Genomic DNA, 22,341 nt, shown 5'->3' with positions numbered 1-22,341 from the left:
AGATGAACCAGTGGGGAAGAAGGCAAGCATGGATGAACAGGGAGCTTTTCCTGAAGCTCCAGGAGAAAAAGAGAATCTACCCCCTGCAGAAGAGAAAGAAGGACAACTCTAGGAGAGTACAGAGAAGTTGTTAGGATGTGCAGCGAGAGAAGTAGAAAGGCAAAAGCCCAGCTTGAACTCAACTTGGCTGTTGGGGTAAAGGAGAACAAAAAACTTTTTTTCACAAGTACGTTGACAGTAAGAGGGGGCTAAGGAGAATCTCCGTCGTTTAGTGGATGCAGCAGGGATTTGTGAGCATTGAAGAAAAGGAAAAGACTGAGGTTCTCAGTGTCTTCTTTACATATGTTTTTAGAGTCAGACCAATTATCCTCGTGGTGCTCTGCCTTCTGACCTGGAAGTCTCAGATGGGGAGCAGGATAAAGTGTCCACAATTCCGGTGGAAACAACTAGAGACCAGCTGTCCCACCTGCACTGTTGCAAGTCCATGAGGCTGGATGGGATTCATGTGAGGGTGCTGAGGGAGCTGGCAGAGGTGGCAGCCAAGCCACTTTCCATCATCTAACAGCATTCCTGGTCTACAGGAGATGCTCCAGAGGACTGGAGGCGTGCCAGCGTGACTCCCACGTACAAGAAGGGTCATAAGGAGGATCCGGGAAAGTACAGGCTTATCAGCCTGACCTCTGTGCCAGGAAAGGTTATGGAGCAGATCACACAGGGACTGCACAGCGCGTGTGGGACAGCCCGGGGATCGTGCTTAGCCGTCATGGGTTCCTGAAAGGCAGGTCCTGCTTGACCAGTCTGATCTCTTTCTGTGATTGAGCGACCCACCTGGTGGATGAGAGGAAGGCTATTGATGTAGTCTGCCTAGGCTTCAGGGAAGCATTTGATATGGTCTCCCTCAGTATTCTTCTGGAGAAGCTGGCAGCTCATGGTCTGTCCAGGTACGCTGTTTGCTGGATGGCTGATGTCACAGAGTGGTGGTGAATGGAGTTAAATTCAGCTGGTGACCAGTCCTGAGCGTTAGCTGGGGGTTGGTATTTTGTGTCTTTATTGGTGACCTGGCTGAGGGCACTGAATGCACACTCAGTAGGTTTGCAGATGACAGCAGGTTGAGAGGAAGCGTTGATCTGCCTGGGGGTAGGAATGTCCTTCAGAGGGACCTGGACAGCTGGGCTGAAGTCGATGGGCTGAAGTACAAGACCAAGTGCTGGGTTCTGCACCATGACCACTGTAAATGGTTAACACTTTTTTTTTTCTCCACTCCTTTTTTTTTTTTTTTTTCTCTTGGGCCTGTCACAGGCACAGAACTAGAGAAAACTCTGTGGCAGAAATGACATCATGTCCCTTATGGAATCAATGAGAAAATTTGTGTCAGAACACGAAGATGAACAATGGCTCACAGATTTAGTGTTTTTGGTGGATTTGGCTGCTCACTTAAATTAGATAAACATGTCATCAAAGTGAAAATCAACTTCTCTATGCTATGCTTCAAATATTAACAGTGTTTAAAATGAAACAAATTACAGCAAGCTCAAGTTATGGCAAATAATTTCATGCATATTTATGCATTGACTAAACATATTCCTGTGAACAGCAAAATATATTTTGATGAAGAAATTTGAGAATAGGTTTCAGGGTTTAAAAAAAAATCATTGATTTTTTGGTATATTTGCAGGTCCATATTCAGTGAGCATAAATATGTTACCTGTGAATTTTAAAATGGAATGTATTGAGTTGCAGTCAGACATTAAACTCAAAGAAAAATGTGGTCACGTCTCTTTATTACATCTGTATAAGACCAATCTTAAAAAAAGTATCCCTGTCATGGAGTTGATCAGATCAATCTATGTCCGTGATAGGGGCAACAGGCCTCTGTCCTCCCCCCCCCTACCCCAGTCCCACAGAAAATGGGAAGGAAGGAAGGGAGAAGAAGAACAGCAGCAGCAATCTATGGAGGAAAATTTATTTTACTATAAAATCGGAATGCAAGATAACACAATATATACAATTTAATTGAAATTGAGATTAATAAATCAGACAAGATGAGAGAGAGAGAGAGTTTCCGGGACAGATTCAAACCTGAAAAGCTTGGAACAGCCAGGAAAGCACCTCCAGCATCCACTGCCAGGCAGCAAGAGAGCGACCCCCCCCACCCGGAAGGGCCAGATCCCGTGACTGCTGTAATGTACAGGGATAGGTAGCTGGGATTGGGGCAGTGACACTTTAATGCCCCGTACACTACATGATGTTCTGATGTGGAATACTGAAACCCAAAAACAAAAAAACATAGAACCATGACATTCCACCCCTTATTCTACATTGTTACATCATGCTTAAAATATATATACATATATACAAATAAACAAAAAACGATTAAAATGCATCACACACAGATGGCCATATACATATACATAGAATTACTAACTGCACTCCCCCAGCATCAAGTTTCCTTGTGGTACACATTGGACATCCCCATTCTTCTGCATTACCCACCAAGTGGATCCTGGTCCCTGGGCAAAAACTGTACCACGGAGAGGTTTGCCCTTTCCAGAAGCTGGAAGAACCCAAACTGCCTTTCCTAACATGTTCTTTACATGTACAACAGGGACTTTATCTCCCTCTACGGTATGTAGGGAACTGGATTGGTTGGGACCATCACGATTGATAGATCCTCTGGTATTGACCAACCAGGTGGCTTCTGCCAAATGCTTCTCCCAGTGCTTAAATGTTCTGCCACCCAGTGCTTTTAGCATCGTTTTTAACAATCCATTGTATCGTTCAATTTTACCAGAGGCTGGTGCATGATAGGGAATATGGTAAATCCACTCAATGCCATGATCTTTGGCCCAAGTATTTACAAGAGAATTTTTGAAATGAGTCCCATTATCTGACTCAATCCTTTCTGGGGTGCCATGTCGCCACAGGACTTGTTTCTCGAGACCCAATACGGTGTTTCGGGCGGTAGCATGGGGTACTGCATAGGTTTCGAGCCACCCAGTGGTTGCCTCCACCATAGTAAGCACATAATGCTTACCATTGCGAGATCGTGGCAAGGTGATATAATCAACCTGCCATGCCTCCCCATATTTGTACTTTTGCCATCGCCCTTCCTCCCAGAGAGGTTTCATCCTCTTGGCTTGTTTGATGATGGCACATGTTTCACAGTTATGAATAACCTGTGCAATGGCATCCATAGTTAAGTCCACCCCTCGGTCTCTAGCCCATTTGTATGTTGCATCTCTCCCTTGATGACCTGAGGTCTCATGGGCCCACCGAGCCAGAAATAATTCACCCTTGTTCTGCCAGTCCAGGTCTATTTGAGCCACCTCAATTCTGGCAGCTCGGTCTACCTGATGGTTGTTTTGCTGTTCTTCAGTAGCCCGACTCTTGGGCACATGAGCATCTACATGGCACACCTTTACAACCATATTCTTTGTTTGGGCAGCAATGTCTTTCCACAGTTCAGCAGCCCAAATAGGTTTACCCCTTCTTTGCCAGTTATTTTGCTCCCACTGCTGTAACCACCCCCATAAGGCATTTGCCACCATCCGTGAGTTAGTGTAAAGATAGAGCATTGGCCACCTCTCCCGTTCAGCAACATCTAAGGCCAGTTGGACAGCCTTTACCTCTGCAAATTGGCTTGATTCTCCTTTCCCTTCAGTGGCCTCTGCAACTTGTTGTGTGGGGCTCCACACAGCAGATTTCCATCTGCGATGCTTCCCCACAATACGACACGATCCATCTGTGAACAGGGCATATTTCTTTTCATCCTCTGGTAGTTCATTGTATGGTGGGGCCTCTTTAGCACGAGCTACCTCTTCTCCTGGTGGTGTTCCAAACTTTTTACCTTCAGGCCAGTCCATGATGACCTCTAGGATTCCTGGACGGCTGAGGTTCCCTATCCGTGCTCGTTGTATAATCAGTGCAATCCACTTGCTCCAAGTGGCATCAGTAGCATGATGGGTGGAGGGAAACTTTCCTTTAAACATCCAGTTCAGCACTGGCAGTCAAGGTGCCAGAAGGAGCTGTGTTTCAGTATCGATTACTTCAGAAGCAGCCCGAACCCCCTCATATGCAGCTAAGATCTCCTTCTCAGTTGGAGTTCAGCCCTCTTCCGACCCCCTGCAGGCTCGACTCCAGAATCCCAGGGGTCGGCCTCGAGTCTCTCCCGAGGCTCTTTGCCACAAACTCCAAGTGGGACCGTTCTCTCCAGCAGCGGTATAGAGGATGTTCTTTATACCCTGTCCCGTCCGTACTGGCCCTAGGGCCACGGCACGGGCTATCTCCTGTTTGATCTGTTCAAAAGCCTGCTGCTGCTCAGGGCCCCATGTAAACTCATTTCTCATTCGCGTCACATGATAAAGGGGGCTTACAATGAGGCTGTAGTTTGGAACATGCATTCTCCAAAAAGAACCATGAGAATCCCTCAATTCACAAGGACGTCTCATTCATGTTATCACTTTTTGGTAGTACGTACATTTGTTAACAGTTGTCAAGGATGAAGATCAGGAAGAGGAATATTTAATTAAAAATCTGAAGAACACCTTAAGAACTCTCTAAGAATTGCAATAACTTCCACTGAGCCAGACATTAATGCATTAGTTTTTCAAAAGCAGGGTCAAGTATCCCACTGCTCTTATTTTTCTGTTGCTCTGTTTTGGTTTTTTTTTACATTTGAGTTTAAAAAAATGTTAAAAAAAAAACCAAAAACTTTTGATCCTTATACACATTAACTGTATTATATATTTTATATACAACCCAAGACAATTCCTGTTTGTTGCCCATGCAGGCCACGTCCAGTTGGACACCCATGCCTTAAGAACTCTATTTAAGCTCAAGCCTGGACAGCTGCTCTGTCTTAAGCTATGTTGATATATATCTGCGAATGGATTTTGCTGCCTTTTTCATGCTTACTCTCCTGTCTGGATTCTGGATGGGTCCTGGAGCTGCTGCTTCACCATGCCTTGTCTGTGACTGTTAATGGGCCCTATGTTGAAGTACCTCAAACAGATGTGCTTTGGGTACTGCAGGACTGCCCTCCGTCAATGAAGGGTACTACAGCCTCTATTGAGGACATTCTCTGGAACTGTTTTGTCAGGTAGCCCTGCTGTTGCTGCTCAGTGACCCTGGCAACAGCAGTAATGTGAAGTGAGGGCTTTTGGTCACCTCTCAAAGTAGGCTGGCTTGTGAAGGGAGAAAGGAGAAAACCAGGAAAATTAGGAACATGAAGGGCATATAAAACATTGCTTTAGGCACGCTTGAAATTTGAGCATGCCAGAAACTCCACATGCTTAATACAGAAATCTTAATACAAGAATAATTTGCTTAATTATTTTGTTTACCAGGATATAGGTAGAAGGTGCTTGAGGAATGAGTCTACCACACCACAAAATGACTGTGGTTTTCAGAAGAAAAAGCCCAAACATGTGTAGAGAAGTGCAAGTATCTGAAATTCTTTCCTCACCTCATGCATTTTAAGTTAGTTTTTTGTCTTCAAAGGAGTTGTTTCCCCTATTCATTTCCAGACAACACAGAAGAGAATATGAGGAGGAAAAAAAAAAAAAAAGAAAAAAAGAAAAAAAAAGGGCCTAAGTTTTTGCTATTCAATTTACAGGAATCAGTATTTTAGCATACAGTCCAGTTATACCATCTGACACAGCATTTTTGCAAATAAAGTCAGATATAGAATACACTTTTATTAAAATATATGGACAGATTCAGGCATGGCAGTACAATTATAGGAAAGTGTTGAGAGCATGAAGTAGTATCGAAAAACTGCTCATAAAACTTTCTTCAAGATCATCAAATAAAATTTCTAATGCAATCAAAATCAAAAAATAACAAAGGCATGTGTTAGCGACAGATGTTCTCTGGCATACTGTTTAGCTTTTTGATGGAAACATTAAAGCTCAGAAAACAGAGGCAAGTTGAAAACTATCTTAGGCATGCCTAAAAGCACAGAAAGCAAACACCTAGTTCTAATCCTTTGAAGGATGATTCTGATGGCACTTTCACCTAGAAATTCAACAGGATCATAAAAAGACAGAATATTCCCAGCTGGTAGCTATTCAAAGCATCTCAATTAGAAAGACAGATTTGCTTATGAGAAGAAAAAAAAAAACAAAAACCAAAAAACTTTGTTCTATTTAGCAAGTGCCAACAAAGCAGAATGCAAATACTAGACAACTGGTTCAGAGATAACTTCTTAGAGCTAATTTGTTACAGTCACTCATTGCTGTAGCTTTGCTCAAGGCCTTTAAAGCTCAGATATACTCCTTGTTGTTTTAACATATACCAACATGCCAAAATATTTCCCTGATGATCACTGGAAGACTTTCTGCTAGATTCTCCTGCTGTCCTATTCCAAGAAAGATAAGATTACATGGAAGTCTGTTTTTACTATTTGACATCTATTTAAAAAATGTATCGGAATAATCATGCTCTGCATTAGTAGTCTGGAAAACAATTCAAGGATAGCCAAAACTGAAGGAATGGAACGCCTATAGGTTAGTGTCTCGCTCCAATTTATAGGAGAGAGAGGAGGTTCTTTTATTATCTATACACCCGGCGTGAGATTAAGAAGCAACGGTTCAAATGTTGGTCCGACCAGTTTATTACAAATGTTAATTAGGGAAATGGGGAAGGGGAGGACGGACACTATTACGAATTAGGGTAATGGGGAAGGGAAGGAGGGCGATAGAAAAGATAGGAAAGAAGAGGCAAGGAGTCTTTATAGGAAGCAAAAGGGACATAGTCACCACCATGGAACCAGCGGGGTTCATAGTTCAGTCTTTGATCTTCAGTAGCGGTGGGTCGTCAGGCAGAGTTGTCCTGTTGACAACGACGACAAAACACAACGGTGATGATGGCCCCTTTTCAATGGTTTCAAAGTGGTGAAGTCAGCTGTCTTTGGAGTGACAGCTCAAATCCAAAGTGGTCAAGTCAGCTCTCCTTTGAGTGGCAGCTTCTGGCTCTGGGATCTCAGCAGAAACGCCTTTGTTCCCATCTTCTGGGCCTTGCCAGCAGATAAGAGGGAGCAGAGATACCCATCTGCATCCTGTTTCTCACAGAACACGATGGTATCGTTCCCCAATTTTCCCACACCAAGCTGGAGCTGTTTTGTCACAGGCCAGATCTTCCCCAGTGAACACTCCTGAGCACTCTCATCCGCTCTTCTACAGAGCAAGCAGCTCTGGGGGAAGGGGCTTGCAAATGGTCCCAAACCGATATCCATTGTCACACGGTTAGCACCTATTAGTTGCCTCCTCAGCAAATCATTCAGAGTCTTATCACAAGAAATACCTCAGGAAGCAAGCTTTGAGCCAAAAAAACAGAGAAGGATTCTCACAGTTAGTTAGGCACTTTCAAAATACCTCAAATCTTAAGGTAAGTTACACTAACGGTCAATAAAATACACTCGTAAAAGATCTAAAGCAGATGGCAGTTTATGGTGAGGTGAACTCTGTCTCTCTTATTCAGTTCACTTCTTCTCTGGCTTTTCCCCATGCTTTAGAGACTTAGTTTTCTTGCACATGTTACATGTGACTATACTCACCATAATATTCTTCCTAAAGGATTTATATTTAGATTCAAAATCTTTATCTATCGCTTACTTACAAGGTGCTTTTGTTTCTTCTCTGCAAGTGGTTAGTTATCTTCCAAGGTCAAGTTAGGCTAAGTGCCCCTTGGCAGGTCAGTTGTCATTTCCTATACATGACAGACAGCAGGATTAAAATAAAAAACATACGTAGGTCATTCTTTAAGCAGTATCTACAATTCAGTTCCGTGGGAACTATAATAGACAGAAAGGAGTTATTAATTTTGGAGCAACCCTTGTATTTGCCTGAGGCTATCAGAGTAAAATATGAACCTTCTAGTTCATTAATAAATTTCATCTCAGATGTACAAAAAAGTAAAACAAATTTAAACAAAAAAAGAAAAAATAGAAAGAAGTAGGCTTTTTTTTTTTTTTTTTTTTCCCCTGTAGATTTTTGCACTTCTGAATGATAAACTGAATCCCAACTCTATCTTTGCAGGATCGAAAAACTCACTGTTGTGAGCTTATTTCACCAGCAGCCAACAAAACTGTCCAACAAATGAGAAAATCCAAATACTACAATTTGCTTCTCCGGAAGGGGATAGTTAAATTTTACTAGAATATTAAGAAATTGTAATAATATTTAGGACAATGGCTCTCAGAATTAATACAGTTTCATAAGTTCTGGCAAAGCTACAGGTTTATCCAGGCAATTTATTAAAAGAAAGCCCCCAGAAAGTAGCAAAATGTACAATTTTTATACTTATACTACACTAACTGTAAGGCTTTCTGCTAATATGCTACAGCTATCAGAAATTTTATTTCACTATATTTATGAAACGTTGACACAAATTTGTAGTCTTGAGATAGTATAATGAATGACTTGAGACAAAAAAAAGTTCATGTAATAGAAGTATTTTAAAGTAATATCCTCACAGAAATACAATTTAAAAAGCATTCTAAAGTATTATAAAAATGACATCTAATTTCCTATGGACTTGAAGCCGTTGCTTTGCAAAGGTGAAAACCTTTCCTAATGTCCCTTCCATGTCACCGCAACAACCCTTGCCTTCTCAGGCCCTTACAGTACCATTATTATGATTATATCACTCACCTTTAAGCTGAAGCTGTGTACTGAAACTGCAATGATTTTAGAAGTAGCAATTAGTGTGTATTTTCTTACTACCTTGCAGTGTTACTGGAAAATGTTTTGGCTTTATCTGATGATATTTTTCTAAAACATTTTTTTTTTCAATGTTCCAACAAAAGAAAATTAAACTCCTTTATATTTCATTATGGGATCATACCATCCTCTTAGGCAGCAAAACGTTTTCTACTGAAGGGAAATTGAGCAGAATAATTACAGTGTTCTACGTAGTTCAGAGTCCAGTGGCCTGTCTGTGGCATGGGTTCTACATACTGTCTGCACCAAAACAGATTTCAGCTCATGAAATGTAACGAGAAACTGAATAGTGAGTAAATTTCTTGTTAAACATGTGACTTTTATGTACCGAAATACACGTATCACTACATGTAAAACACGAGTTTGTAAATCTTTTTGATTAGCCTTAATTAGTATTTCTTCACAATGCAAATTAACCACTTGGAAGTATGTGGTATGTTAACAGTTTTAATCACAAACTAACACACAATTTTTTCCAAGATTGCAGTGCAGATTCAGTGCAAATTGGCTTCTGTTTATTTCCCTTTAAAGTCATTAATATATGTTGCACTCATTGATCAATGCATTCTGGAAACTTTATCTTCACTGCTATTCTTAACTGTTTTACAGAAAGACATAGTTTGCTCTGAGAGCCATGCCTCCTATTTATTTCCATGGAAACTACAACAGATTCAAAGAGCAGAATGACACTATTTGATAGAGCAAACTCTCAACCATCAGATACTATTTTTCAACATAGTCACCACAATGAACTAGGTACTTTCACCAGTGATGAACAAGAGTCTATGTGACATACTCTTGTAATCTGCGCCAGTGGAGGTGCCCAAGGTCAGTGTCACCACTGCACAAACACCACCCACAGCCTTGCTGTTCTCACATTCACTGTTTGGGCTCTACACATGTTCAGCAAACATCAGTGAATGTCAATAGGCACCACTCTTTCCGCATGGAGGAATTCAATAACATGCCTTTGCTTCATCTGCATTTCCACTGCAAAGCAAAAGATACTCTTCTTAGGTAGGATAGGTTAAAAAAAAAAAAAAAAGGTCTAGTAAAGAGATATGATCTATTTTTTCTTATAGTTAAATGGCTGACTGCAACTGTATGCAATCCAATTGAAAATCTGCAAGCAGCACATTTATGTTGACTGAAAGTAGTTGTAAATATACACAAGAAAAAAAAAGATTTAAAAAAAAACACCTTGAAATCTGTTCTCAAATTTCTTTATCAAAACAGAAAGCAATCTTTACAGTCTTTACAATCTTTACAATCTTGCAGGGCTGCATTACTGTCTGACCAGGCCCACTTGGGAATATGGGCTGGATAAGCCTGATTTAAAGCATGGCTCCAAATGTCTTAATTTACAGTTGTTTGATTTACCAATGTATCAGGAGTCTAAGAGGATCTTAAAGTCTAAGATCACACATACAGCTTGGCTAAATCACCAGCTGGTGGAGGGTTTAAGAAATTAATCCAATATTACACAGGAATTCTGGCACAGGCAGGGACCAAAAGCGTTTTCAGTATTACTTGCCTAAATTCTGTAACTCTTTAACTGTTTACTAAAATTTCTTGCCTGCAGTTGCTTGATTTTATATCAAATTATAAAACTCTTGAAAATCAACAGATACAGTATTTAAATTTCCCCTTTCCCTCTGAAAGGCAATTAATATTACCTTTATAAGGAAACTTGGATAATGAATACAGTGGATTGGATTTCTATGCACAGTTGAGAGGAACTGGTACAATTGAGCAGCTGCAGAACCAGACCTTTCCTTCAAAACTACAGATTTAAAAGTATCACTGGCTTTATATTAGAATCTTGCTTATCATTTCAGTTCCTTGGGAATAGTAGCACTTCCAACCCAAGCCACTCTATGATTCCATAATTCTTTCTATTCTTATGATTAATATATTTGGTCATGTGCTAGCCATTAGTTAGTCACCTTAGTGACTTCTGCTCACCTGCCTGTCTGATTTAGTTCACACACAGTATATTTAAAACACATCTTTCTTATTCACAGCCCATTCTGTATTTATCTCTATCAATTACGTATTAGCTACTGCAACTTTTATTACCTTACAAGCAAGATACATTGCTACTGATTTGAGACTGCCAGCCTACTATCACTACAGCCATTACAGAGACATGAAATCAATTTGTAATCTAGTTCTGAGCAATTTCATTTGCTTTAACTTGCTTCTGATAGCTGTCCAGACAGCATGCATATGACAAAGATATGTCTATGCGTTCACACCTCATCTGGCCTTGTTCTTAAGGGCAAGACAAAGAATATCAAAAAGTACCGTTACGAGATGGAATTTTGAGCTTCACTGATAGATTGTGCACTGAACAAACAGGCAAACCTGTGATGTTATCAGAACTGGAGGTGGCGTGGAAAACAAAACTGTAGAATTCATGCTGTCAACCAGTACCTATGGTTTTATGACTTTATTAAAGTCAGAGTTATTCTGGAGTGCATTTACACAGTGCTAAAAACTATATGTAATATACAGTTTTAAAATAAGTACCTCTGAATTTTTGTCAGTATGCGCAAGGCATGCTGAAATTGTTTGCAGCAAGCTCCAGTACAGAAAATGTGTCATCCAAAAAATGACCTCAGCCTTTCATGGCCTGTGTGACTGTAAATCCAGCTGCTTTGAAGTACACAGACACCAAGTTTGATGCTTCACCATGTACAACCACAGTGGAGGTGTGGTTCCATCATACCAGCATGCTGGTATGTCTGCACTAACAGACCACAAGAGAAGAGGTACCAACATTGTGTCCAGGTGCTGACAGCTTCTTGCCAGCGATGTTTCTTAAAGAATCGTGGAATCACTAAGGTTGGAAAACACTTCTAAGGTCCAACTGCCAACCGGTCACCACCATGCCTGCTAACCATGTCCTTCAGTACCACATCTACACATTTCTTGAACAGCTGCAGTGATGCTGACTCCACTATCTCCCTGGGCAACCTGTTCCAATACTTTACCGCTCTTTCTGAGAACAAGTTTTTCCTACTATACAACCTGAGCTTCTTCTGGTAGATCACGAGGCCACTAGCTCTCATTCTATCACTGTCATCTGAAAGCAGAGTCCAACCTCCACCTTGCCATAATCTCCTTTCAGGTAGCTAGCTGTACAGAGCGATAAAGCCTCCCCTGAACCTCCTATTTCCCAGAGCAAAGAATCCCAGTTCCCTCAAGCTGCTGCTCCCAAGACTTGTGCTCCAGACCCTTCTTCACAGCTTTGCTGCCTTCACCCCAAACAGCCTGCGGCGTAGTACACTGACCCACAGCCCTGACCCAGCCTGCCATTTCTGTGTGACAGTCACAAGCACATTTCTGGGACCACGGTAGTGGTGCTGGTCTCCTCTGTTCAAAACTTCTTGAAGACATGGCAGGGCCCATGCTGTGCCGGTGTCAAGGCTGTGTACCCCAAGTCCGGCTGGACGCCTCGGCAGAGCGGAAGCGTAAGGACATCCCAGGACCGAACAGCCACAAGAAGGGACGGCACAGCACGGCACGCCCGCCTGGCGCAAGGCTCCGTTTGCTCTGCCGGCACCATGCGCAGCAGCTGCTCGTCCTCCCGCCGCCGCGATGTGAGCGCGGGGTGGAGTGAGGCGGCCCGCGCCTTATGCAAGAGGCTCAGGGAGCGGCCCCCGCCGCCTCTTCAGCGGCTCGGCGCGGCGCCGGGAGTCCCGAGGAGGGAGGGGAAGGCTAAAGGTGCTGAGCTACCGCCCCCCCCGACCTCGCCTCTCTCCGCGGTGCTTGCATTCCGCCAAGTGCGGAGCTGGCTGCGGCTGGCCGGCGGCTCCGGGCGCGGCCGAGGCTGAGGCGGGTGCTTGCCGGTGGGTTTCCTCCTCAGACTGCGCCCCGGCAGGCTGCTCGCTGGGTGCCGCGCCGTGTGCTGTAAGGGAATGCGTTCCTGGGACGACCTCTCTCCGTTCCCAATGCTTCTTCCCTCCTGGTTACCGGGCGTTGTGGCTGGCATTGCCTCCTTGCATCTCATCCAGAAACTTCTCTTCCCCTACTTCTGGGCTGATCTGAGATACTTGCTGAAGGTGCTGCTTTATGGGCTGAGAGTGGAGAGCTACAGGCAGAGAGGGAAGGTTGTCACCGTGCTGGACAAGTTTGTGAAGCTGGCTGAGAAGCAGCCCCGCAAAGCATTCCTCATCTATGATGGGAAGGTGCTCTCGTACCGGGATGTGGACAGGCGCAGTAACAGGGTAGCGCAGGTTTTCCTTCACCACGGCACTCTGAAGAAGGGTGACACGGTGGCCCTGCTGATGGGCAACGAGCCCGACTTCATCCACGTGTGGTTTGGACTGGCCAAGCTCGGATGCGTGGTGGCTTTCCTCAACTTCAATGTCCGCTCCAGGTCTCTCCTGCACTGTCTCACTAGTTGTGAACCCAAGATATTGATTGTGGGAGCAGGTAGAGTATTCAGATGATTTATATGTCTAAAGCTTTTAATGTCACATTCTTCCACTGTATGCCCTTTCAGCTCCTTCACTGAAAACCAAAGTTTGAGATGTTCACGGAATGAAAGAAATCTGCGGCTTTCTAGCTTCAGGGCTTCAGGATAAAGCTGAAGTCACACAAATGAAGTATATCCATGCTCTGGGGGCATGGATTTAAACTGTTCTTGATGGTATTCATTGCAGAAAAGTTTGCAACATCTGCACGTAGCTTGTTCCAAATGTTTAATTACTTCAAAATTTGCCCAATATGTCTCAGAGAACATTAAAATGAGCTAATGAGAATAGTTTCCCACTGTTTGAAACAGTCAATTTTTATGTTACATTATTAAGTAATGAATTTTATTTTCCTGAACTGTTCTACCATTCTTGTAGTAGCTAAAACTGTAAAGTTTGTACCATAGCTATGAGCTATGCAGATTCTTCTTTACATCTATTCACAAAGCTAAGCCTGTTTCCCAGAGTCTAGAACTGGGAGTTTTACTTTATAGGTGCAGCATGTAGAAGGTTGATTTACAATAACCAACTTACCTTGTAAGTAGAAGATTATAGAAGAGATCACTGTGTTTCATTAGGTGATAACAGTGTCTTTTGTGTTTTTCCAGTACGTTTTTTTATTATATACTTAAAAATAATTCAGAAACTTCATGTAGATATACTGTGCATTTTATTATTGCAGTTAAGACCCAGTTATAGAGATCTATAAATCAAAGCCAGAGAGATATAACCTAAAATTGGGCTCCTGAGCACCTCTACCTTTTTGATCAACTCTTGGTGTAACCCACAATAGCAAAGGATCATGTAGAACTGTGACTCACTGGGTGAAGGAGGATAGTTCAAAATTTGAAATGTTGGCTTCATTCTGCCTCTCTAAAATTATTATTTCAAATGTTTCAAATTATTTCAAATGCCTTATGTCTAGTTCACATCTTCTTGTCTTATTCCTGTTAACAAAGTTTGCAGGGCTTTGCATTCATGAGACCTAACTGGTATAAATTTCTTTCTGTCTGCTCTATGCTACTGAAAATTTCTGCTTTCATGGTTGTATTTAATATTTTTCCCTTACATACTTTAAAATTACTATGTATTCCAATTGTATGCCTATGCTGGTTTAAGAGTAAAGGTGTACTTAATAACTAAACAAATGAAACTTAAATATAATCCCAAAGCGTATGGTGAGTGTTTCTGATCTCTCAGTTTTAAATGTTGCCTTCTTACTTAATTAAAAGAATAACTCATTTAACACAGTCTCTTAAATATGTGCTTTTAAGTCATTAGACTGAGGAACTGGTTTAATCTTAAGGCAGTTCTTGAGCACTGTCTGTGATTATTTTTTAAGTCTGCCATCTCAGCTCATAGAAAAGCAATGTGTAAATAGGTTATACCTACAAGCTGCTGTCTGAGTTGGTCTTTTATGTGATGGTATTCTTACATTATTCGTGGGTCTCTGTGTTCAATTCCTCAGACCCTTGAGGTACAAGATTTTACATAATTCTTTGGGACTTAGGAGCTCTTTTTGCCCATCTCTGTGAAAAAAGCTGAAGCCCTGCTTAGTTTGCTGGCCACGTCATATGGAGAAGCAGCCTCTGCAAAGAGATCTGTGTTTTCAAGTTTAAGGTTAACACGCTGTTCAGAGGCAGTGAGGGCTGATTCATGTCACTCGAAACAAAAGGTTGGATCATACATTGTTATCACACATTGTGCCCCTTAATATTTATAAAAATTGCAGGTCAGTATTTAACAATGCATTTGCATAGTTGATTAGATAAATTCTCGGAGGTGTATTAAAATCTTTTCATCCAGTATTTGTGTTTCAAGGGTTACTGCCTTATCAGTAGGTACGACCTGAGTTTTTCTTGTGTGCTTTGCTCTTTTGATGCTCTTTTCTACAGGACTGTAGATAGCCTGAACTCAGCATACTAAATTGGATATTCTATTGCACAAGGCATACACTAAAAACACGTGTTCCAGCTTGTGTTAAAAATTCCATTTGAAGAGTTACAAAGCTGTATTATCAGTACTTCGGATTACCTTTGATCTAGTTAACACTGCAGCACAGTGGAAATTGTCCTGTCACATTTTGGTCATTAACTGTCTGTGCTCAGCAGGACCAAATTTTCTCTTGAAATTTGTGCTTGTTAGTGGCACATTAAATCTGGATTTAAATCTCAATCTGCATTTAAATCCAATTAAATTTCATTTCTGTGACAGTGGACCTCCAACTTTCTGTTGATATCTGCATCACTACCCACGGATCAATTGTTTATTGACAAATCTCTGTGTTGGTTGACAAATCTCTGTGTGTGGCAATTGCATCTTATTTCTTCTTTTGGTATATCTTGTCATTTTTTTTCAGTATGCTTTAACTTTCTCTCCAGATAGTCCGGGTGGTATTTATGGTTACATTTTCTTCCATGCCTTTCACGTTGCTTCTTGCAAGATCACTCTAATTTGTGGACTTTGTACTCCTAAGTTGTCTTTTCTGTCTGCAAATTTTTCAGAGGTTGTGGTTTAGTATAATCTTTCCTTCAGCATTTGCAGCCAGGTCTTGTTCTTGTCTAACAATACTGTGATAATCTCTCTGATACTTCTGACTTTGGATTCAAGTTTTCTAGTAGAACTGATGTTTTGGGGTTTCATTTTGATTCAGTTGCAGGAAGTTTGCAGAATACCTGAAGCTTTGATTCTTCTCATATGCTAGAAGAGCTGTGAAGTGTCTCCTTCTTGTTGGTTTCTTATGTGAAATGAGTATCTCTAGCAAGTGGTATTTTTTGCAGAATAGCAGTGTTCTTTTGGTTCATTTAGCATAATTTGTTGTTGCCTGCAACACCTAGTAACTTAGTTTATTCCCTTTAGAATTGCCTTGCATGTAAGGCACATGCAGATTCCGTTTTGCCAATATATATACCTTGTGTTCTTTTCTAGTATTTCCACTTGGCATTGTAGTTCAGAACAAATTTTTCTTTAGCTGTTTTCATTTGCTGTCTTTTCAAAAGCATTTCAATGACTTTGGGATCTTTAGCTCTTGCTTTTATTTCTTATCTAACTTTTTCAGTCTTCCATCTTCAGAAACTTTCTATCACCACTCACATTCTGGAGAATACTTGTTTTAAGAGTCAGAAGCTTGAAACTGTGTTTTTAATAAGGCAGCAATTGTCCGAGAGGTAGGTAGGTAAAGAACTTGTGAAGGAGAAAAAGGAAGCTGTATGCCTTCTGCCTATCAAATTGTCAGTTTACTGGGAATCTGATCTGCTAAAAGGTGCTTATTCTGACTACATTTATTGCCGGATTCTGTCACCCTTATTTATTTAAATATTATGAGTACAAACAGAATTAAGATACTGAGTTATGCTTTAACTTTTAAGGCACTGTGGTCTTTGTAGGGAATATTTCTATTAATTTAAGTCTTACTTGAACAAGAAACATATTTTATCTCAGCTGTGTAAAAGCAGTACCATAAAAAAACAGTCATAATCTAGTGACTCACCCGAAAGATACAAACAGAATTCATTAGTGCATTTATAGCATGCTCTTACTGGAAAGAGTTCAGCTGAGCCTTGCTTGCCATCAATACTTCTGATTCAAGGATTTCGCTGTGAAAGGATTGTGTTACAACAGCCCTGACAGCAAAGACTACATGCTGTGTGTATGTGCTTGGGCAGCTGCTCTTAAGTGATTGTGTTTAAGCAAAACCATGACTGTGTTGGACTAAGATGACCTCCGACAGTCAGTCCCTTCTAATCTCATCCATTCTGTGATTCTGCCATTCAGAACGATATCTCTCAGCTGTGCAAAGTGCAGCTTTTTCCTGGCCAGAGTTCTTTACTCTTTAGGCATTGGCAGTGCTTTGTGCAGTAATCGAACTCTTTTTGCCAGTTATTTGAGCTCAGAACCACGATTTATGCTGATAGAGGTAAAGTTCAGACAGAAATGTGTCTACATCCTGCCAAAAATGAGTAAAGAAAATATTTGATGTATTTTTAAATTACTATTATGTAAAAATAGCAGTGTCGTCTTTCATGTGGAAGTAATTGGGTACAAAAAAAAAAAAATAATTTTGTAAGAATTTGTCTTTTCTGAACTTTGAAATAAGTGATCAAAGGTATCTGGAACTGAACATACAGGACAAGGAAAGCATAGCAGATCTGCAGAAGACACTCTTAACAGTTCTATTTGACGCTGTATCTCTTTGAGCATTTGTTTTATTTCAACCTATGTCTTTGTCCCAAGATATCCTTTGATGGGAAGATTGTGCCAACTGAATGTTTTCTGCCTACAGTGGCACTTCAAGATTCCATCACTGGATCTGCAACTGACTTGAAATTTCTGTTTTTACTACTTAGTGAGAATAGACGCTGAGTACAAGGAGTCACTTGGCAATCAGGTACAGGTAACAGTAAGTTTTCTGATGCCAGACAGTGTGGGAAACAGTTTGGACATGCCATAGTTTACTGAGTCAGGGTGCTCATCAAATTTATGTAAGAACAATTAGATACAGCTTGCTTACTGAGTAACTTCTTGTTCAATGCAAGTCTATCTCATAATCTGATTTATTCCTTTCATCAGTGTAGGACTGTTGTTTGTTTGCCAATAGGCCACATTGTTTCTTTCCTAGGAAATAATATAAAAAACCTTTTGTACATCTTGCAGTCTAGGACAGTTGCTTATAACCAAAGTGTGTTTCCTTTCTTTCTTAAAAGAGCCTCAAAAGATGTTTATTTATATATGCATGTGAACTTAACACAGTTTCATGAGCATTTTGTTAAACAATGAGTTGCTAAAAAGGGAAAAAAATATTTGGAGAAGCAAATTCCTTTTGACATATCTTTAATTTTTTTTTTTTTTTTCTTCAGTGGAATAGGTAGCAATGGTGAATATTCATATACTAACTGTGTAAACAGTGCACACAGAGCTGCTGTCTATATTGCAAAACATTAGATAAAGTCATTTCTTCTAAAACAAATAAACCAAAACCTGATCAAAATTTCATAGTTTACAGAGCCAAAAAGTACTTGAAAACCACAGATATGAATAGCTGAATTGCTTTACTATCATTTCTTTACTATGTGGTTAATTACACATGCCATGTACCTCTAGAAATATTGAAATGTAGTAGTTTCTCTAAGCAGGCTGTTTATTTTTGGCACAAGGACAAGATGATATGTAAGGACCAGTGAGCTCTATGCAAGATCAGGCATGTAAATTCTCTGTTCATGGAACAACACGAGTTGACTGTCATCTGAATTATTCTCTGGAATTGCCTTAGCACAGCTGAGAGTTCTGTCTTCCAATACCCCTTGTTCATTCCTGTTCCAGAGGTAACTTTATGTTTCTGCCACTTTGAAAACTGCAATTTTAAATTACCCTTTGTTTATCATTACAAATGTTCGCATATTGCTCCAAGTAATCGGTTCCTGAACAAAAAAGAAAAATGCTGTTCTGTTGTATAATTTACTCACAGATCTAATGTTCAATAATCGTTTAAAAAAATAGCCAGTTCTTGTACAACAGATACAGTCCTTCGTTGTATGAGCTGAGAAACAGCATGCGCTTCTATTCTGAAGTTGGATCTTAATTATTTAGAGTAAAAATATTTCACTCTACTAAAAGGGAGTTATTCCCTTCTGTTATTCTTTGATATTAAATGACTATACACATGAAGTTGATATTAGTAATTACCATTTCCTTTCCTCAAATAAAGAAAGGAAAAGAAAAAAAAAATCAGAGAGAAATCCTTTTTTTTTCTTTTTTGTAGTTCTTATTTCTCAAACACTTAAAGAACTAGGTGCACACCTTATCTGGAATTTCTGAATTAAAAAAAAAAAAAAAAAAAGCAAACAACAAAAAACAAAAAACAAAAGAAAACAAGAAAAACATATCAGAAATATTTGTGAATTTTTCTTTTTTATTATATACTTCTAAGCAAAAATATCTCCTGCAGAGAGAACAGCAATAGGCCAGTGTTACACCTTCATTTTTATTATTGTCAAAAACATGGAAGACAGAACAATTAGAAATAACTCAAGAAGTATCAGAGGAGGTTCAGGTTGGACATAAGGAAGAACTGTTTCTCTCAGAGAGTGGTCAGGCACTGGAATGGCTGCCCAGGGAGGTGGTGGAGTCGCCATCCCTGGCAGTGTTCAAGAGGCGTCTGGATGACGTGCTGCGTGATATGGTTTAGTACTAGTGGTGGCAGTGGTGATGAGGAGACGGTTGGACTGGATGATCTTATAGGTCGTTTCCAACCTTGTGATTCTTGTGTGATTCTTGTGATTCTTGTGATTCTTGTGAAGTAATGAATCTAGCTATGGAAAATGAAGAAATTCAGTAATGGCCTCTTTGGTACCTGCATTACTTATAAACAGAGATACTGTTTTCTGGTTTGTAGCTGTGTTTGTTTTCTGTGGGCATTTTGCAAGAAGATTGTTTGTAATTGTTACGGAGTTATCTGTAGATCTGTGCGTGACTGGGAGAGCAGGCCTGCAGGCCCACTGGCCCAGAAAAGAGGACGGGAGGATGTTGGTATTTTACAGCCTGGTTCAGCTCTGTACTGTCACGAACAGGGCAGGGAACCTACAGATCCAAAACCTGGGAAAGGGGCAGGGGAGAGGAGAATGACTGGGAGATGGGCCTAAGGACAGTGGCAATGATCTGAGCAGGAAGGTTAATGTACTAAATAGGATATCAGAATGGAAGATAATACAGTATAATACAACACATAATTGGAATTGAGGCTCATAATGGGAGAGAGAGGGGGGGGGGGGGGGGGGGTGGATCCAAAACTGAACGCCTTACTCTGAACTGAAGGAGAAATACTACACACTGCCAGGCAGCGACAGAGAGAGCAAGTCCCATGACTTGCCAGCTTTATCTTCTGCTCTGAGCACAGAGTCCTCTGGGATATGCAGTTATTTTCTTCTGAGAGTCAGGTATTGAGAAAATTGGTGGTCCAAGGAAGCGAGGGATTGACTCTTTAACTCCCAGTGCTTTACATGATGTTGTGATGTGGAACACTGATAACCAAAATCATGAAACCATGACAGTAATTCAACCAAAGGAAAAATTTCATTTACAGCTACATGCTCAGTTATACAGGAAGATTTTACTTAGTAACTCCTATTGAGTGCTTAGTATCTGTACACCACACTGACGATACAATGTGGCCAGCTGAGTTTGGTATGTGTGATTACTAGGAGTTGTGGAAATTGAGAAATCCTTAATATTAACAATGAACAATTCTTAACTGTCCTTAACATCTCTGCCAGCACAGTAATTGGTGCCTATGCCAATACAGTCAATAAACTGTTACGGATTTTGTACTCTTTGACTACTTTTGAGAACAGAAATTGAGCTCCAGCCACTTCGAATACACTTTTATTTCTTTTAATCTAACTCTGTACCTGCAACTACCAGTATATTTGGAAGCAACATAGTCATTTAGTCCTCCTTGGTTTATTAACAGCTGTTAATCATTAGAAATACTGCTGTTGTGCTTTAATATTTATTTATGAATAGAAAAATATGCCCTAATTTTATAATGTGACAGCAAAGGGGAATTACTGTTGAGAGAACCTGAATTTTCACTGTGTAAGATTTCCTTCAGTCCACACTGCTGTGCTTAAAATGACTTTTCTTTCTCATTACTGTGTTCTACGTACAGTGAGTGAAAGGGGACTGTACTCAAATTATTCAAATAGAGTACTCTTTTAGATTTTCATTATTATTTGGATGATATCTTCTTGAAATAACTCTACAGTGAAGGGAGTTAGGATGCAAAAATGATTATGTCACAACCCCATCAGATATACTTGCTAAAGATTTACAAAACATACAGAAGCCATCCTGTGTCATCTTCAGGTTTGTAAGGCATTCATGTAAGGCATTTCCATGGGAATGGGAGGCTGTATCTCTGTTAAGGTAATAGAAGTGTCATTCACTAAAACATATAAAATAGTCTGTCAAGAGGAAAATATTTTTTTTGAATGATTAAATATCTTGCACAGTTATGGTGTACAGTATATGCAAAAGAGTTTTACTGATGATACTCGTATTTTGTATTTGCAAAATGAGCTTGGGGTTGGCATAAGGAGTTCAAACGCTGGCTCTGGCAGTGCTTTACTATGAGGTTCTGGATGAGTCATTTCAACTTTATTCATTTATTCATTTATAAAACCTGAGATAATAACATACGTTTATATCCACGGGGATATTTACAAGATTGATCATATAGGCTGAGGTCCAGTAATGCACTTAAGTGTAAATATATGAATGGTTATACTGAAAGCAGTATGACTGTTCCTACACCTAAGAAATTTGCTGGATTAGTACTTTAATATCTGTTTGATATTCTGATATTCAAATTGATTGAAAAATGCTTAAAAATATAAATACTAAATTCATTAGGAATTGGCCTTTGTTCAAATTTTTCTATTTAATCTATTTTTTCTATTTAATCTGGGGCTAAACTGGGAAACTCTCAGTTTCTTTCCTGCTTAAGCAAAAAACATACATTTTATCTGCACTGCTGATTTTATTTTATAAAAGTGAGTTTGCATTTAAACTGAGGTAAAAGCTAATAGGAGTGTTATTTGTGAATGAATGAATGTGTAGTTACAAAAAATAATGTGTTTGATACCTAAAATTAGATTCAGGCGAAGATAAAGTTGAAGAACCACAGAAATAGACACTTTTTTTGGAAGTGTCTGAATAAGCCACAGGGCCGTATCATATTTCTATTCTCTGAAATTCAGGTGTCCATACACATGATACTTTGCTTTTTTTCTTCTTCTTCCTTTTTTTTTTTTTTTTCTTTTAATCTTTTTCTTTTTCTTTTTTTTTTTTTTTTCTTCCCCCCCAACCCCCCTCTCATTTGAATCACATCTGTGTTTTTGAGAAAAAGAGCCTCTATTCAAGAGATTGCTGTTTAGGACATCCAGGGAAACCTGCACTGTAACTGTTGGCTGTGTGTATGTTTACCATGCACCTTTAATACTTATTCATCTTTTATTCAAAGCTTAATGATGCCACTTTCTATTCTTAACAGTGAGAAAGAGTTGTAAAAAATGCAGTGGTAAGCAGGAGAGCAGGAGCTGGTAATCAAGGACCACCATTTTGCTGTAAGAGCTAGATGACAATTA

General features: G+C 40.1%; 1 protein-coding gene across 3 annotated transcripts in view; it reads left to right on the top strand.

Annotated features, from left to right (window-relative positions):
* Positions 1–12,419: 12,419 nt before the first annotated feature.
* SLC27A6 (solute carrier family 27 member 6) overlaps positions 12,420–22,341 on the top strand; it is a 41,011-nt gene continuing 31,089 nt past the window's right edge. For 2 of the 3 annotated variants that reach the window (XM_052701014.1, XM_052701013.1), the window contains exon 1: positions 12,423–13,160. In XM_052701014.1, the coding sequence (XP_052556974.1) occupies positions 12,644–13,160 (517 nt within the window). In that variant the 5' untranslated portion in view covers positions 12,423–12,643. Of the gene's footprint in view, positions 13,161–22,341 lie in introns of all 3 variants that reach the window. The other variant, XM_052701012.1, reaches the window with a different exon arrangement.

Source organism: Tympanuchus pallidicinctus, unplaced genomic scaffold (assembly GCF_026119805.1).
Source record: "Tympanuchus pallidicinctus isolate F22 unplaced genomic scaffold, pur_lepc_1.0 scaffold4, whole genome shotgun sequence".
In the NCBI taxonomy this organism is placed as follows: Eukaryota; Metazoa; Chordata; class Aves; order Galliformes; family Phasianidae; genus Tympanuchus; species Tympanuchus pallidicinctus.
Note: the sequence above shows the minus strand (reverse complement) of the source record. Positions and strands in the feature narration are given on the sequence as shown.